Below are 18593 nucleotides of genomic sequence, written 5' to 3'. Positions count from 1 at the left end.
GCAGCACTCTGAGAAAATCAACAGACTTAGCTTTACTCGCCATCTCTGAAGCAGACAACCAGGATAGGACTGGCCCAGGCTAATGCCCAATCTGGCCGCTACTTTATACTGTTGTCCGCCGGCACCCTGCTGCTTCACTGCAAATAGCCACATTCCTCTTTCGGCAAATGAGGGCCCCTTCACAGAGATGATCCGCTGGTGAGTGGTTTCCTTGATTAAGGGCAGGTGTTGCTAAAGCCAAGTTACACCCGGCACCCTCTGTGCTACAGCACCCCCTCCGCCAATGGCCCCTGTAGCCAAATAAGGAGCAGTTGCAAGGCACATCCCCACATTCCTAAGCTTAAGGCCTAAGTTTGCATGAGATGCAGTGGGCAGTACTCTCAGTGCAAAGAGATAACTATGCAAAGTGCTGCAAGTATGCAGGGCTGCACAAGGGCTCTTAAGCACATGATTAAACTGGAATATACTGAGTTGTAATAGCAGAAAAATACAATGATTCATTGCACAGCAACACTTCCCTTTTAGTAATGGAGATAAACGTCCTTCTTTTACGCAGGAGGGTATATGTGCACAGTGGCGCATAAAGTGAAAAGATTTCCAACTGGGGGGGAGCCACCTCCTAAATGGGCTCCTTGTGACATCTCAGCACACTGCTGCAGCCATTTATAGTGCATTATTCGACTCCCGCCCTCGCTGTACCCCATTGGCTCTTCAGTGGTCTGCATACTTAAGATGGCTGAAGCTGCAGCTCCTCACAGCCAAAGCATCCAAGGGCCTGATTCTGATGCTGGTTGGAAAGCTTTCCCACCTAGGGCCTGATTCTGATGCGGTTAGGAAGGCCTCCTAATGGCATTTGCTCCTTCCAAATCGGATCGGGAACGACCCAGGGCCCAATTATGATGCAGTTAGGAACATGTGCTCCCATTGAAGTCAATGGGAGTCCAACCAAATCGTATCAGGAACCATCCCGATGCATTGTACTTAGTCAGTCGGACTGTCCTGATCGCTGTACTTTTAGTAAGCAAAGTTGTATGTGACTTTATACGCGATCCAGGGATAAACAGGACACAGTTAGGATACTACAAAACCATAGAGAATGTAGTTGTCCGAGTATTGTACTGCTTTTGTTGCTACGTTTCAAGTCTTTACCTAGTTCAGGAATCTCTTTTCTTGGAACTTGTACTTGTTTCTTCCACAAAGTGTTGCCAGGCTAACATTTGCTGAGTGTTGTTGATCCACCGCGCTTCGGACTATTAGGCCTTACTCTTGGAACTCACTATCACCTCATCCTATTGGCTGTTTGGTGCATCATTCCTCTACCAGGACATTCTTCAATTGGAATGATTGAAGGACTATTGTATATCTGAAAAGTACACTGAGACCTCACCCAGTCACGTTCAATACCTTATTTCTTATATGCAATCTGTACAGAAAGCAATCCTTGTTTGCCACTTTCTTCCTTTTATTGGCAAAACAAGTAAGGCTGACTTTAATAATGAACAGTACTTGTGCATGCACACATTTGTGAATGCATGTGTTTACCTTTTGTTACCTTTAAAAAAAGTTCATTGATGCCTCACCTGCTTTAGGGTGGCTCTGTAACTTTCTTGCGACAATAAACCTACAAATAAGAGAAGGAAAATAAATATTACGTGCAACACACGTAAAGCAATGAGAGAGAGAGAGATAGGTAGAGAGAGAGAGAGAGACTGACATTTGCAGCTCCAAAGTACAAAAAAAGCACACAGCAGCATGCCATTGTGAGATAAAATGTACCTCATCGCAACATAAATGTGTGAATGGGTGCACACAACGTGACTGATCCACAAGTTTCTGCAACTCTAAGTAAGAAACTTTAGGCGAGGCCGACTCTGTGACTGGATATTCTACTTGGGGTTAAGGCTGCAGGAAATAGGAGGGTCAAAAGAAAATGTGTATATATATATATATATATATATATATATATATATATATATATATCAACCACGATCCGTCCTGTCGCAGAGGGAGCACTTTGCAGGTTGGTGATGAAGTCAGGACCAGGACAGGGTCCCGTGTTTAATCCACTCACGAAAGAATAATCCAGCACTCCGCTTGTTAGAAGAAGTTAGATTTATTCAGCACACTGTGATAGCCTACACGATTCGAACCAAATGGTTCCTTCTCACGGCAGTGTTAAACAGTTGTCCTACTTCACTTTCCTTATTTATGTGTGTAAGACTTAATAGTGCATTGTGGGACATGTGGTTTTGTGCAATTCTTGCTTAAATAGACATTTTTGAATAAGCGCAGTCTTAACATGATTTTATGACTACATTTGAATTGCTGCATTAATACTTTTTACTTTTCATGTTTGCATTCACATTTGTGTGTGTATTCAGCATTTTTGTGATGGCTGAGTGCCCTTCTGCTGATTCATTATTATTTATATAACAACAAACAAGGGCTTTGACTCATACACAGTAAAGCAGAGTCCAATACTAGAATAAACAAAAGAAGTGCAAATACTGTGACTGATTTCACAGACAACAAACAACTCAATTGGGAACCAGACTAACAATGACTCAATTGCTAGTCGGCTTTTGAAATGAATCAATTGTATTTATTTTTATATATTTTGATATACCTTATTTTTTGTATAGACAAACAAACATTGGCAAAATACTTTGTGTATTTATATGTATATACATAAAAAGACAGACAAAAGATGAGCGAAATAAATTACAAAGTAGGACAGGCAGTCCGTGCTGTGAACACAACCTTTCACGCATCAGTCATTCCACATTCACACTCGCATTCCTCCATACCATAATACACATTGTGCATGTGAGATAAGACAAACAAAGAAATAAAGAAGGTCAGGCAAACAAAGTCAAGAGCAAATCAGAAATAACACTAAAAATGTTGAAAAATACTTAATATCACAGCAATTGTATGACAGACATAATATGAACAATTCCTTTCTGACCAAAGAACCTAACAACAAAAGGTACACAAGGTCGACGCGTTTCGAATCGGACCCTTTGTCCGATTCTCATCAGGACCAGAGAATCTGAAAAAAGGAAAACATTTCCTTTAGTATATTTACGTTTAAAGAGTGGCGACCATCAAAGCCAAACATAGCCTCCTACCTGTGTGTATTCAGTGTTAAGTCACGGGGGTTGCTGTGGACAGAGAGTTAGCCTATGGTTAGTAATTTATAACAAGCCTGCAGTCGTCTATAGGGGTGAGAAATGGGGGACATACAGATAAGGGAAAATACCTGCATCAAGTGTTTTAGACCATCGGATGTTTAATCCAAAAGGGGCTGCGTGGAGTAGGAGTCGTCAGGGAGCCATCATGAAAGGGCGCTTTTTAAATGAAGGCTGTGAACGTGAAAAACACATGCACCATAAGTTGTTTACAATGAAGGGAAGGTATCGTTAAGCTAGTCCACTAGGATCGTAATGAAGCGCTAAGTACCTCTAGAGCGTGGAGGGTTGCTCGGGATCCGGTTCAGATAGTTTGAATGGGGTGGCCGATCAGCAATTCACAGCCGCTGGCTGAAAGAAAACCCGGAAGGGCGCGTTAGTTCTTAAGCTCGGAAATTGAAAAACAAACGTCGAGCAAAGCCGCATGGCAGTGTTACCTTATGTGAACTCCTCTCGCAGCGTAAACCGGGGCGTCTCTTAGTGTCCAGCACGCCGGTGTTCATGTTTTGGGTTCGAGCAGGAACAGTAAATGAAGGCGCGCGGAGCGCGAGGTTTCAGATTCGGTCACATGGTCTCAGAGAGAGTTATGGGAGTTGTAGTTTCAAAGTGAAAGTGGGATGAACCGCGTTGTTTTTTAGAGGACTCGAGAGACTTCAGAGAGTTCATTTAGCCCATTTAGGACCGGATTGAATTTTAAGATAAGGGTAGCTTCCCGTTGACACAGTTTTTCTTCAATGTCGCCACCCCTTATGTCTAGATCCAACTTTGACAACACAGTCCATTTGATGTCCTGTTCCGTATGTCCAGCAGCAGTCCAATGATTGACAAGTGGTGCATTCGCAACAACTTTTCTCACTCTTGATTTATGTTGGCAGATGCGCTGCCTAATTTCCTGAGATGTTTTGCCAACATACAATTTTTGGCAGGGGCATAAGATTCCGTAAACAACATTTTTAGATTTACAATTAGTAAACGTCTGGTGCCTCCAAAATATACCATTGTAGGAAAAAACATCACCCTCAATCGTTTTGTCGGAACACACACAGGTGCCACATTTATGATGCCCCCGTATGGGCTGTAAGCCCAGCAGATTTCTTAGTGTGGGTGGTTCCTTTACGGGGACTGCTGCACGAACTAGAAAGTTGGCAATGCTTTTTTCTTTTTTAAATGCAAACAGTGGTGGTTGGAGTAAGCTATCTTGAAGGTGCCTCACTAAGTGCCAGTTCTGATTGATGGCTTTCCTAAGTTGGTTTGCGTGCGGGCAAAATGTCGTTACACATACTGTTCTTTCGAGATTTCGCTTCTTCTTTTTCTCCAGCAGGGTCTCACGTGGGGTCCACCATGCTCTACGCATGGCATTCTTGAGCAGTTTTTTGGGGTACCCACGTTCCAGAAGACGTTCCAGCAGTTTTTGGGCGTGATCAAAATATTCGTCTTTTACTGAACAATTACGCCTGATTCTTAAAAATTGGCCAAAAGGGAGATTTTGGCGAAGATTTCTCGGATGATTACTGGTGTAATGTAATGCCCGGTTTCGGTCAGTTGCTTTCCTAAATAGCGTTGTCGCCAATGACCCTTCCAGTGCATAGACTTTGACATCAAGGAAGGTAATTTGGTGATTGTTGTAATTGATGGTAAATTTAATGTCCTGAGTGCGTCCGTTCAGCCATTCCAAGAAATGTTTGAGGTGTTCTTCTGTTCCATTCCAAATAAAAAATGCGTCATCAATATAACGCATGTAGTGACTGATACATTCTTTGAATGGGTTATTGTCCGTGATGAATTTAGCCTCAAACAGGCCCATAAACAGAACAGCCAATTCTGGAGCAAAGGGGCAGCCCCTGGCCACCCCTTTGATTTGGTAAAAGAAATCAGATCCAAACATGAAAAAGTTTTTTTGGAGTGCTAATTTGGCCAGAGAGATAATAAAGTCTGTGGGCACTCTCACTGGTTGTTCCCTGTTGTTTAAAAAGTAGCTCAAGGCCTCGAGTGCCTCTTCTTGGGGAATCTGAGTATATAGGGCGACCACGTCCATTGTGACAAGCAGCTGGGTGGTTGGATCAAACGTAATGTTAGTAAGTCTGTTAAGGAATGCCGTGGTGTCTTGTAGATGAGCTGGGATTAAGGCGGTGAATGGTTTCAAGAAAACATCAATGTACTTAGACACTGGTTCCCATAATGACTCGCAACCGGAAATGATGGGTCTACCGGGTGGGTTAGTTTCATTTTTATGAACTTTAGGGAGTGCATAAAAAAGTGGTATGCGTGGTTTTTTATTCTGAAGGAAAGAGGCTTCCTTTGGTCCAAGAAATCCTTGTTCAAGTCCCAGTTGAATGATATTAGACAATTGTCCTTGTAGTTCTGCAGTAGGATCACTTTTGATTTTTCTGTAACACTCCAAGTTGTTTAGTTGGCTCATAACTTCTTCTTTATATTTATATTTATCCGTTTTCCACACCACTATTGCTCCTCCTTTATCCGCTTGCTTTATTGTTAGAGTCGGATCATTTTTTAAGGATAGCATGGCATCTTTTTGATCTTTTGGCAGATTGAATTTCACATATTGTTTTTTAGATTCCATTTCAGTGATGGCGGATAATAAAGTTTTTTCAAAGGTCAAGACCTCCTTTGGTACTTTGTTTCCTGGTGGACAGAAGTTTGATTTGCGGCGTAAGCCCGTAACTTCTTCATTAGGTTGTATTTCTTGATCCTTAAAAAAGGTTATAAGCCTAATTTTTCTGCAGAACTCGAGGGCTTCTAACTTCATTTTTACAAAGTCTGTCCTTCTGGACGGAACAAAAGAAAGTCCTTTCTCCAAAAGGAGGGTCTCAGTTTTGGTCAGCTCCCTGCCAGATAGATTGAATATCACTGAGCTGCTTAGTTCTTGTAAAATTGGCGTCTCGTGGTCATTTCCCATGGTTGGGAGTTGTATCGGGGTCTGCCCCTGGTCCTCCGTGGGCCTCTTCCTAAAAAAGGTTGCTGGTTATTTCTTTGTTGGTATGAGGTGGGTTGGCCACCCCTTTTATTTGCGCTGCTGTTATCCTATTCACTAGTACCGGCTTCAGAGCCAGACGAGGAGGAAGTATCTGAGAAGGTGAGGAATCTGTTTTTTGAACGTCCTTGATTGTTTTGAAGGTATCTCCTCGAGTTGGTCGTTGTGTAAAAATCCTTGTTAAGGTACGGGTAGTTATTTTCCAGGGAGTAGTTGTTTTTGTCTGTTTCAAATTTATTTGATTTTTGAGCCACTGTGTAGTCCTTAAATTGCAGGATTTCTTTCTCTACCTTCTCCAGCAGATTCTTTGAGTCGGCAATTTGTTGGTTATTAGAAATTTCTGATATCAAAAGATCTATTTCCTCTAGTTGTTTTTTGGAGATCCTTAGCGCAGTTTCCACGGTTAGGACCATGAGGTCCCGGCTGCACTTAGTTTCAATGCAGCTGAAACTTTTTTTATATTCAGGGTCCTCAGTGAAGACCATAGGGATGTTCCGAATTTGGAGACCCCCAGGGATGGTACCAGCGTTTAAATGTTGAATAAGGAAGTGTCCATGAAGATCGGTTCTGATTTGTTTTTTCTTCAGTCTGATCAGTTTTTCCGATTCATTTTTAGTCTGAGCTGTAACACTCAGGGTAACGGAGGCAAATGTAGGCGGGTCGCTGAGTAAATTTTTTTTTGTTTTATTTCTGATTTGCTCTTGACTTTGTTTGCCTGACCTTCTTTATTTCTTTGTTTGTCTTATCTCACATGCACAATGTGTATTATGGTATGGAAGGAATGCGAGTGTGAATGTGGAATGACTGATGCGTGAAAGGTTGTGTTCACAGCACGGACTGCCTGTCCTACTTTGTAATTTATTTCGCTCATCTTTTGTCTGTCTTTTTATATATATACATATAAATACACAAAGTATTTTGCCAATGTTTGTTTGTCTATACAAAAAATAAGGTATATCAAAATATATAAAAATAAATACAATTGATTCATTTCAAAAGCCGACTAGCAATTGAGTCATTGTTAGTCTGGTTCCCAATTGAGTTGTTTGTTGTCTGTGAAATCAGTCACAGTATTTGCACTTCTTTTGTTTATTCATTATTATTTAAGCATGCACATTTTCCCTTTGTAGCACTGTTATGGTGACGAGGCAGTGTCATATGCTATACACATTCCTGGATCTCAATTGTCCTCATTATTGAGCTGTCTGGTGTAGCTCTTAGTTCATATGTGCAAACAGTCTCTATAATGCTGAATACACACACAAATGTGAATGCAAACATGAAAAGTAAAAAGTATTAATGCAGCAATTCAAATGTAGTCATAAAATCATGTTAAGACTGCGCTTATTCAAAAATGTCTATTTAAGCAAGAATTGCACAAAACCACATGTCCCACAATGCACTATTAAGTCTTACACACATAAATAAGGAAAGTGAAGTAGGACAACTGTGTAACACTACCGGGAGAAGGAACCATTTGGTTCGAAACGCGTAGGCTATCACAGTGTGCTGAATAAATCTAACTTCTTCTAACAAGCGGAGTGCTGGATTATTCTTTCGTGAGTGGATATATATATATATATATATATATATATAACAAAACTTCCCACCACACGTAGAAGGAACAGAGGCCAGAGGGGTGATCCAGGGATAAACCACGTTTTTATTGGCAGCAAAGGCAATACTGGCAAATGCATTTCGGCTCCCGGCCTTCTTCAGTGCCCCATATTGCAGAGTCCCTTGGCAAAATAGTCCAATACCAGCCATTCACAATAAGTAGTCCCGCAAAGCACCTCCCCCTTGCTGATTGTTCACACCTGTTGCCTGCCATGGAAAATGCCTGGACTCCAACTCCCAGCATGCAATAATCCGATGCATCTCGGTTGGTGGTGTGGGGGATGTAGATGGATTTGCGACGGGTTTGCTGGGGCTTTGCTGGTGGGTAGCGCAGTTTCCTCCGAGTGCTCCCAACATCACCATGGTTTTCCCTGGGTCCCTCGTACCACCGCTACTTCTCGAGTCAGGTGAGCCATAGAGGCAGGGACAGCCATACTGCGGCACGACGTCCTGGTGGAGGTAGAATACCTCGCTCCGCCTGAGCTTCCCCAAAACGAAAGGTGAACACCAGACTTCTCGGTATTCCGAGCTTGCGAAAACCCTGCAGAGCAGCGATGAGTCACCAGCTGTAGTCCGGGTCACTTTCTGCGGCAGGGCCATCTGGACTGCACCGCTGGCGGATGCAGAAAATATAACAAAACTTCCCACCACACGTAGAAGGAACAGAGGCCAGAGGGGTGATCCAGGGATAAACCACGTTTTTATTGGCAGCAAAGGCAATACTGGCAAATGCATTTCGGCTTCCGGCCTTCTTCAGTGCCCCATATTGCAGAGTCCCTCGCCAAAATAGTCCAATACCAGCCATTCACAATAAGTAGTCCCGCAAAGCACCTCCCCCTTGCTGATTGTTCACACCTGTTGCCTGCCATGGAAAATGCCTGGACTCCAACTCCCAGCATGCAATAATCCGATGCATTATTATTATTATTATTATTATTATATTTATTTTTGTAGAGCGCACAGCTACCCTAAGGTTTCCCGGCGCTGAGGACGAAAATGAGCGAAATAACAAAGAGGGGAATAGTGAGCTATTGAGAACAGAGTTATTGGTTGAACAACCATATTTTTAGGTTCTTACGAAATTGAAGGTAACAGTCGTTCGTGCGAAGCTGAATTGGGAGGGAGTTCCATAGGGAGGGGGCCAGATAGGAAAAAGAGCGACCACCCTGTCTAACTCGATTGATCCTGGGTATCTGGAACTGGTGTTGGGTCGAGGAACGTAGGATTCTTGGAGGGGCGTATTGATGGACAGGAGAGCTCAGATAGGCAGGGGCCTTGCCAGCCTTGATTCTATGCATGAAACATAGAGCTTTAAATTTTGCTCGTTGTTCGATACGGAGCCAATGGAGACTCCGAAGACCAGATGAAGTTGGGGATTTTTTTGGTAGCATGCATATCAGCCTCACTGCTTCGTTTTGCACTGTTTGCAGTTTCTTAGTGACCTCTTTACATGCCCCCAGATATAAGATGTTGCCGTAGTCCAGTCTAGATGTAATTAGAGCTTGGACTACGGTTTTTAGTGTATTCTGGGGGAGAATCCACCTGATTTTCTTGAGCCACTTGAGTATGGTGAAACAAGTGGCTGCCACTCTGACCGCTTGTTGTTTCATGGACAGGTGTTCATCAAAGATGATGCCCAAGTTGCGAGCGGTTTTGGAGGGGGTGGATGTAGGTCCCATCTGAGGAGGCCAATGTTGTGGGCCCCATAGGGTAGTGTGTTTTCCAAACAGAAGTAGTTCAGTCTTTCCTCCATTGAGTTTTAGTTTGTTCTCAAACATCCAATTGGCAATGTTATTAAGGCCCGAATGGAGGGAGGACGGGTTGGAGTGTGCATTCGCCGAAAGTGAATAGATAATCTGGGTGTCGTCAGCGTATGAGTAGATCGTCAACCCAGATTTTTCGGTGAAGGTGGCAAGGGGACTGATGTATAAGTTAAATAGTATGGGGCTGAGTATGGAGCCCTGGGGAACCCCAAATAGTGAATTTTGAGGTTTGGAAGAGGATGTGGAGGAGAAGTCTTGAAAAGTTCTATCGGAGAGGAAACTTTTTAGCCATGCCAGGGCCGGTCCAGTAATGCCACAGGTTTGCAAGGTGTTCAGGAGGATGGTATGGGAGACCGTGTCAAATGCGGCACTTAGGTCGAGTAAGATGAGTGCCACGGTCTCCCCATCATCAACTTGCCGGCGTATAGTTTCGGAAACCCCAAGTAGGGTAGATTCCGTTGAAAAACCTACCCTAAATCCCGACTGGGATGTGTGAAGGAGGTGATTGGTTTCTGTGAAGTGGGTGAGTTGGGTGACAATATGTTTCTCCAAAATTTTGGAGAATAGGGGTAGCAGCGAAATTGGACGGAAATTAGAGGGGTCATTTGGATCTGCGGTGGCTTTCTTCAGAAGAGGTGAGACCATGGCATGTTTCCATGCCTTAGGGACTTTGGCCTCTCTTAAAGAAGAGTTCAGGAGCTCTAAAATGAGCGTAAGGGAGGGGGTGTCGAGTGAAAGGAGGATTTGGGGGGGAAAGGGGTCAAGGGGAGAGCCAGATTTAATAGTTTTTATGATTTTGTGCAATGAAGACAGTTTGAGGGGATCCCAGTTTGCTAGATGCTGAGGGGGGACAGAACGTCCTAAGGAATGGTGTGTACTAGCATTTTCACAGTTGGACATGCTTACTGGGGAATTTGGGACTGATGGGAAAGAGGTTGAATCTTTGAACTCTTCATATATTTTGTCAATTTTGTTTATGAAGAATTCAGCCAGAGCATTGCACTGTGCAGAGTCCAGGGAGGGGGCTTTCGGTTGGCAGAGAGTTCCCGGACTTGGTGGTGTGGGGGATGTAGATGGATTTGCGACGGGTTTGCTGGGGCTTTGCTGGTGGGTAGCGCAGTTTCCTCCGAGTGCTCCCAACATCACCATGGTTTTCCCTGGGTCCCTCGTACCGCCGCTACCTCTCAAGTCAGGTGAGCCATAGAGGCAGGGACAGCCATGCTGCGGCACGACGTTGTGGTGGAGGTAGAATACCTCGCTCCGCCTGAGCTTCCCCAAAACGAAAGGTGGACACCAGATTTCTCGGTATCCCGAGCTTGCGAAAACCCTGCAGAGCAGCGATGAGTCACCAGCTGTAGTCCGGGTCACTTTCTGCGGCAGGGCCATCTGGACTGCACCGCTGGCGGGTGCAGAAAATATAACAAAACTTCCCACCACACGTAGAAGGAACAGAGGCCAGAGGGGTGATCCAGGGATAAACCACGTTTTTATTGGCAGCAAAGGCAATACTGGCAAATGCATTTCGGCTCCCGGCCTTCTTCAGTGCCCCATATTGCAGAGTCCCTCGCCAAAATAGTCCAATACCAGCCATTCACAATAAGTAGTCCCGCAAAGCACCTCCCCCTTGCTGATTGTTCACACCTGTTGCCTGCCATATATATATATATATATTTTTTTTTTTTCACAAAGAACGCCGCACTCTGGAACTTGAATATTTAGAATTTATTCAACAGAGCCTAGTCTGCACACCGACGCGTTTCAGTCTTACGGCCTTGGTCACGTGACCAAGGCCGTAAGGCTGAAACGCGTCGGTGTGCAGACTAGGCTCTGTTGAATACATTCTAAATATCCAAGTTCCAGAGTGTGGCATTCTTTGTGGAAAAATTGAGGTTTTTTGGCTACTGGTTGAGCTCAATGCCCGCACCCGCTGTTGAGCGATCCGGCAACCCAACCACATTGTTGTAAATAAAATATATGTGTGTGTTTATTTATATATATATATATACACACACACACACACACATATACACATATATATATATATATATATATATATATATATATATATATATATATATATATATATACATATATATATATATATATACATATATATATTATTTTTTTTGTCTAAAAGCTTTACAATACACTTCATGACTTATGATTCAGAACAAGATTGGAAATGCTTTTCCCTGCTAGAACAACATCCTACTGTTAGTTATGACGATTTATTTGTATGCAGAATTTACTATAGCAGTTTTGAAGCGCACAATTTAACAGTCCTAGTTAATGGTACTCAGAAGGATTCAGGACTTGCAGATCACCCCAGATAATAGCTGCAAACACTTTACTCACTGAGCCATTATGTAGACTAATTTAAAAACATATTCAATCCTGGTATAAGACCCTCTTTGGTCAGGACATTTTTAAAGATATATTAACAGAATCAGTTTTAACAAAGCGTGACCTCAAATCCACTTACTTGGACCATGTAAAAGGGACCAGAATGAAGGAGTATGCAATGCAAAGTACGTTCAAATTATACATGGAGTACAACCTTAGTACAGGTCTCCCCTCCTATCTTACATTTGTCAGTATTAATTCCCATCGCTTTGTACTAGCTCGCCTGAGGCTGGGAATAGTTCACCATCTAGTGGCTTTCCCTACAGTAAAAAAACCCGGGTTATGTCTGTGTCCATGTGATGGGAAATCCAAACAGAGCATCTGCCACTTTTTACTTTTGTGTAATTTTTATACTGGTTTTAGAAAGTTTTATCTGAAGCAATTATTTTTAGAACATAACATGTGCAATACAAGAGCCGCAATGCAATTGTTGTTTAACTTGGCCTCCCCGGATGTGTGTTATCGCGTGGCCACTTATATCTTAAAATGTATCTGGCATAGGAAATCAATTATCATATGACTCCTTTCCCCCCGTTTACCCCTTGGCTGTTACATTTCATGTCACGAATGTGTCTTATTCTATCTATTGACTTATTGTTTGAGTTACATTGTTTACACGTGTATCTATTTATATGCACTTTATATTTATTCTGCATATTTGCACCTGCCGAAAGTACCTTATGGTAATGACTGTCTTCCGGTTCTTGCATTTTTGCACTGGCGTTTTGCACAAACCTTTATTGTAAACAAATTGTTGCTAAAATGTTTAAAGCGATCAAACAGACGTTGCACTTTATCTTTAATACTGCATATTTGCACATGTCAATAGCACTTTATGCATATAACAGGTCTTTCCGATTTTGCACTTTAGATTGGCGTTTTTTTTGCACTAACTTTTTCTATAACAACTGCTGCCAAAACGTATATAATGACCAAATCTAACTTGTACTCAAATGAGACATACCTTATTGAACCAAAATAAGATTGGCATGGATATCGATGTAATTTTAATAGTTTCATTATCTAACTTACATAAATATGATTTGAAACTGTACTTATGTATGTTGCTATATGGTTGTACTTGTACAAACCGAATAAAGCATTTTGAAACTGAAACTGACTAATTTATTTAATTCTAAATCCTTCTAAAGAGCATGCAAGACTTGAGATTTCACCACAGAAAGAGAACCTTGAAGCAGATCAGAGCAGACATGCCAAACCGGCATTCCTGCAAACTGACCACGTCTCGTAGCCCTTCAACAGGAAAGGGTGATAAATATTTTCATGTATTTTATTATTCAAATAAGTGTCTCCTCCGTAGGCCTCGACTGTCTAATCTTAATAGAAGATCCTTGGTAGTAGATACATATACCACCACATTTTGCCCTTCCTTTCGCTATCCTTCTCTCCCCCATCCCCCATGACTTAAGGTACACCGTTTTAAATGTTATATTTTATTGTGGGTGCGGCCTGTCACAGCGGTGTGGCACAGCCATGCCGTTGTCTTTGAATTTCTAAGCGTCTTCACGCCCCAAAGACATTGTTTCCGAGTTGGGCCGATGCTTCTAAAGCATTGAATAACCATTGTACATTAACACAGTTATCCTGGTCGTTAGCCTTAAAATAGAGAAACAAAATATAAATAAATGAATGTATGGCTTAACTATGAGTAAACGCATTGCCCATTAACTTCAGTTGTCTTGTAAGTGACTGAACCAAGGCAATCTTTTACGTGTGATCCAGTAAAAAAAGGCTAAATAAGAACAACACCTCAGCCCATGGCGCCAAGCTTCTTCCAAAGAACAAATACTAAATGGGGTGCAGACCAGCGATAAGCATTTCTGAACAGCTCACCTAACTTAGCCAGTCATTACATTTATTAAGGCTGCGATGACTGCTCCTTTATGGAACCTTTCGTATAGAGGAACTAACTATCTGCATTGTATAAACATATTTTCCTATGATAATCTTTACAGCTTTCACATGTAGCCTAATGCTGGGTCTGTTACTCCACTGAAATAAGCTATGAATGGTATGAGCCGGCACATGTAAATGAAAAAAATCACTGATTTCCATAAGATGAACTGCTTTACAGTTGTAGAAATTAAGGCTTGGAAATAAGAGACCAGGTCTGGAGGAGTCTTAAAAGGTTCTTTTAAAGTTCTATTTAAATTTAAAACATAGAAGCAAGTGTTAGATCACTCTTTGCCTCCGGTAACACGTCCTTACGGATGCCTACTTAGGGAATATGGTGCCTCCTTAAAACATAGCTTGACATCATTGGTGTTTCAAGGTGTGAGGTTGTACTTTCTTCGTTTTTGTGAGTTGTTGTATTGCATCAAGTGCCTTGGAGCAGGAAAGCACGACAGTGCGGTTTGAATCTGCCCCCTCAGCTGTCACGCGCTTGTCCTTAGACAAACTTTAAGCTTGCTTTTTTTGTTAATTTGTTTACCTTATGTAACATTTTCCTTCTTTGTAAATTTTTATTTTGCAGGAAATCCTGTCCGTGTGCTGGGCCTTTGATTTTGGAGAACGGCCGAGCTTCACGCTTCTGATGGACATGCTTGAAAAACTGCCGAAACTTAACCGACGGCTATCCCACCCAGGGCACTTCTGGAAGTCTGCTGAGTGAGTAGCTGTCCTCTCTGTGACTGCTGTTATGGTTAAACTGTAATGTACACCGGCAGTTGGACTTATACCCATGAAAATCACTTGACAAACCTATTAACAAGAAGAGTTCTGTAGGGCTTATCCACGTTACCAATGAGAGAACTTTCAGGCCCAGGGAGCACACAGCTAAGAATTCAATAAGCATTGACAAAGCCAGCAGAACTTTTAATGCAAACTAATGCCATTGGCAATGTTTTAACAGTGGCTGAACATTTTTTAAAAATGCTACGTTACAACCTGCCACGGCCACATCATAGCTCATTTATTTGTAAATTGCTGGCGGGGGAGATGCATCTCAAAGGAGTGGAGTGCAATAAGAGGGTGTAGCCGCCTCCTGCGTCTTCTTCCCACCAGCAAAAAAAGTAAAACAAAGCTCTTGATTTGGCCAGTGCACCAAAGTCCGCTATAACTCACACAGTGGTGAGTGAGACACTGTTCTTGAGCACTGGAGAATACCACCTCTTTTTAAGGATTTTGGATAGTGTATGTATCACTTTTAACAACACCTAAATATACGCTGTATGATTCCAATGTGTTTAGCCATTGTCATTAGTAAACGAATTGTCATCTTTTCTTTAGTAGTAATAAGAAGCTCAATGGGTAGGAGACTCTTGGGAAACAATATATGCCCACGATTAAGTGTCAGGGTCATGCCCTATGACACCAGGTTTACTCCCTTCCAGAAGCCTGTGAAAAAAATGGTAACATAGAGGTTCTTACCTGAGTCTGTGTCCACCTACATATTTGTACATAAAATGGTAGCACAGTGTTCCCTGACCCCAGTCTTTTGACAGCCTATCAGCTTGAGAATAAATGACAACACTGTGTCCAATGAAGAAAAACCTCACAGCTACACCCAGACATAGGGACGCTTTGCATTGCCTGGTTAGAGACACTTGACACTGTAATGCTTGTGATATGTAGGTCTTGGTTTGTGTCACTGCTGCTGGTTGTAAGTGAATGGGATATGAAACTGTACAGATTATCACCTTCCCACTACCGAGATCATAGTCCAAGTATAATTGTCTATGTAGAGAGTCGCTGTGAATCACACCTTGGGAAGAGTCCTTTGGGCAGGAACTCATCCTTGTCGGAGTTGCTGCAAAATGTGACACGTCTAACTGGGGATATTAAAGTCGAAATTGAGCAATAATATTTCAACTCATTCCACGAGCCAGCTGGAGTAGCTGAGCAACATAGCTGAGTGGGTTATGGATCTGAAGTAGGGAAGAGTGCAAAACTTAATGCACAAATCCTGCAGGTGGGGTTGACTTCCATCTAACCCAAAGTTGGGCAGTTGTAACAACCGTTAGTACACTGCTTTGACTCCGAACATTTAAGCTCTATATTGACCACAGGCTCTTATTATATTTTGATATCTTACGTAACTTATAATGGACCAATCAGAGGAGACAAGCCCCACTCTGCCTCCGTCACACTGATTTTTTCTATACAGAAATTGCCCCACCACCAGAGAGCACACATTGAATCCAGTGTTCATCCTCAATGCATTTACACAGAATACTTTGCTTGACAGATAAAATTCCATATATGTTTATTTATTTTTTGTAATTGTCAGCATCAGTGGTGGGGGTCAGTATGAACAGTTCAACTAGGAAATGTCCACATATCTGTTAACTTTATCTCCTATCAAAAGGCAGGAGGATATTAGGTATTACTGTGTACAACTTTATAGTGTGATAACGAGAATATTAAAACTGTGCACCACATGACCGCCTCTCAAGGTGGCTATGTCCACTATCACCACAAACCTTTCTCACGCAATAAGACACATGGAATAGAGCACTCCCACTTGGTGCCTATTTTGTTTATACCAGACAGTTTTTAACAACAAACTAAAGTGGAATGTCTCAGATTTTTTTTATTCCCCTATTAAAAGTGGTCAGCAATGGGCTGGCCAAAAACCTACTTTAAATATTGATATTGTCTACAAGAGGTCTTTGATAATGGGCAGCTAATAGCGCTCTGTAAGTGAGACGTAAAAATGGGATTTAATGAAAATTTCACTCCCCGTGATGATCTGCACACAACATAAACCCTCTCTTAGTGCACAATTACAAGTTTGGAGGCCTGAGGACTGCCAGACTCATGGTGGTACGGCGGTCAAGCCACCAATGCACCATTACGAGTTGGGTGGTCGGATTGCCGCCACGGAATCACCGTTCCCTAGAGGTAGCGTGGTGGTCAGAGGCCGCACAATATGCTTGGTGGGACCGCCATAGTCCTGCCAAGCATATTACGAGTTTCATGTCCTCCAGTGTTTAAAACCTTGGAGGAGAGGAAACCCCCGTGCCTTCTCCGCTTGTTCTTGCACACAGGAGGTATACCAAGTGCCCCTCTGTGCATGCACAAACGTTCCTGCATGGCATGGACTTTCGAGTCCATGCTGTGCAGGAACCTTATGAGGCATTCCTATTGGGGTGGTTATTTCAAAGGCACCGCAGCCTTTAAAACCCGCACCGCCTTGGGAAAGCCACGCCATCCGCCTGCCAGATTACAAATAACTTGTGTTCTGGCAGGTGGTGCCGAGTCTCAGCGATGCGGTGTGTGGCAGTGGAGTACCGCCCAACCCCTGCACCGGCAAAACTTTTAATCGGGCTCTGAGTGTTTCCGTTCCAAAACTTAAAATGCAATTACAAGCTGTTAATATGCCCAAAAGAAGTGGGTGAGGAGGAAGGTTGAATCATTGTTAAAACTGAATTTGGCAAAGACTGCCCCTTTTCTCTTCCGGGAAAAAATTACTGAAATCTTATTTATTTTAAATGTAGGATTACTTTTTGAATGCTCACTTAATTTAAAATGGGACATTAGCCCTTTTCATTGGAAAACCCATGTTACCACACCTATCTCTATTCATACAACAGTGTGTAACTCATTCATACTTTCATATTTTCTGCAGTCATAGTTGCGATTTAGGGTTGTAAAGTTCAACAAATCTGATTCTGTTAATCAGGATTTTGGAATTCCAAACTCATATTCACAATTTGTTGATTTTAAGTTTAACTAACAGCTGCAAATAATGGCTACACACAAAGTCCTTCTTTTTGCAGTAGCCTATAGTAAAATCCATAACCTACACATTTATTTTTGAATGTATACACGTTTAATCGTGAGCACTAAATCTTATCACTTGGAATAAAATGTGCCATAGATGTAAAGTACAGTTCAAGTTCCAATAATAAAAAAATCTCAATGCTTAACTTCTAATGATATAGCAAAACGCAAATACATACTATAAACGTTTTGCTCATTACCTAACAACAATAAGTTTCTTTAATCTGTATCTGATAAAAAAAGGTTATTCTTCACATACATGGAAAATCAATATATTCCTTGTGTATCAACTTAAAAGGTCACTGGTAGAGTACATATGGAGTTAGTCTGGTAAAGGAAGTGGATGAAGGGAGTTCAGGTATAAACACCTTCTTTAGGTCCAGCTTTTTGAAATCTAAAAAATAATGCAGCTGTTGCATCTGTGCTTTTGTAAACGTCATGCTCAGTTCAGTTGTATATTCCACAGGTCCCTAAAGGATGGTCAGAAAAAGGTGGTTTACTTCGGTTTAATTGGCATGGTCTTTACAAACGCCTTTGGTACTCTGGCGTCTGTGCCACACTTTGCTACTGATTAAAGGAGATCACTCCTTATCTAAATGTACCGTTCCAGCTTCTTGGGTACTGAGGGTCAGAGAACTCCATTTACCTCCTTCTTTGAAGGTTCTGTGTCCTTTAGATGCTGTGGCCAAGTTACGGAAATTCACTGACAAAATTTCTAATCCAGTAGGTACCAGTGTGCTTTAAGATGGGATGTAGTCATTTCTGCCCGTGTGCTGAGCAGCATTGCACTGTATCCATTATGTCACAAACACTTTTAATACCAGTCAGGGAAGAGATTAGAATCCATCCAAATGTAGGTTTCTTAAGCATAGCTCTATAGGG

At 42.1% G+C, this 18593-nt stretch overlaps 1 protein-coding gene across 1 annotated transcript in view; it reads left to right on the top strand.

The window, feature by feature from the left end:
- The window catches only part of KSR1 (kinase suppressor of ras 1), a 588594-nt gene that overhangs the window by 547190 nt on the left and 22811 nt on the right, over nt 1–18593 (top strand). The window contains 1 exon segment of the mRNA XM_086954818.1: nt 14461–14594. Coding sequence (XP_086810944.1) covers nt 14461–14594 — 134 coding nt within the window.

This window comes from Lissotriton vulgaris, chromosome 2_1 (genome assembly GCF_964263255.1).
Source record: "Lissotriton vulgaris chromosome 2_1, aLisVul1.2, whole genome shotgun sequence".
NCBI lineage: Eukaryota > Metazoa > Chordata > Amphibia > Caudata > Salamandridae > Lissotriton > Lissotriton vulgaris.
This window is presented reverse-complemented; position numbering and strand designations above follow the sequence as displayed.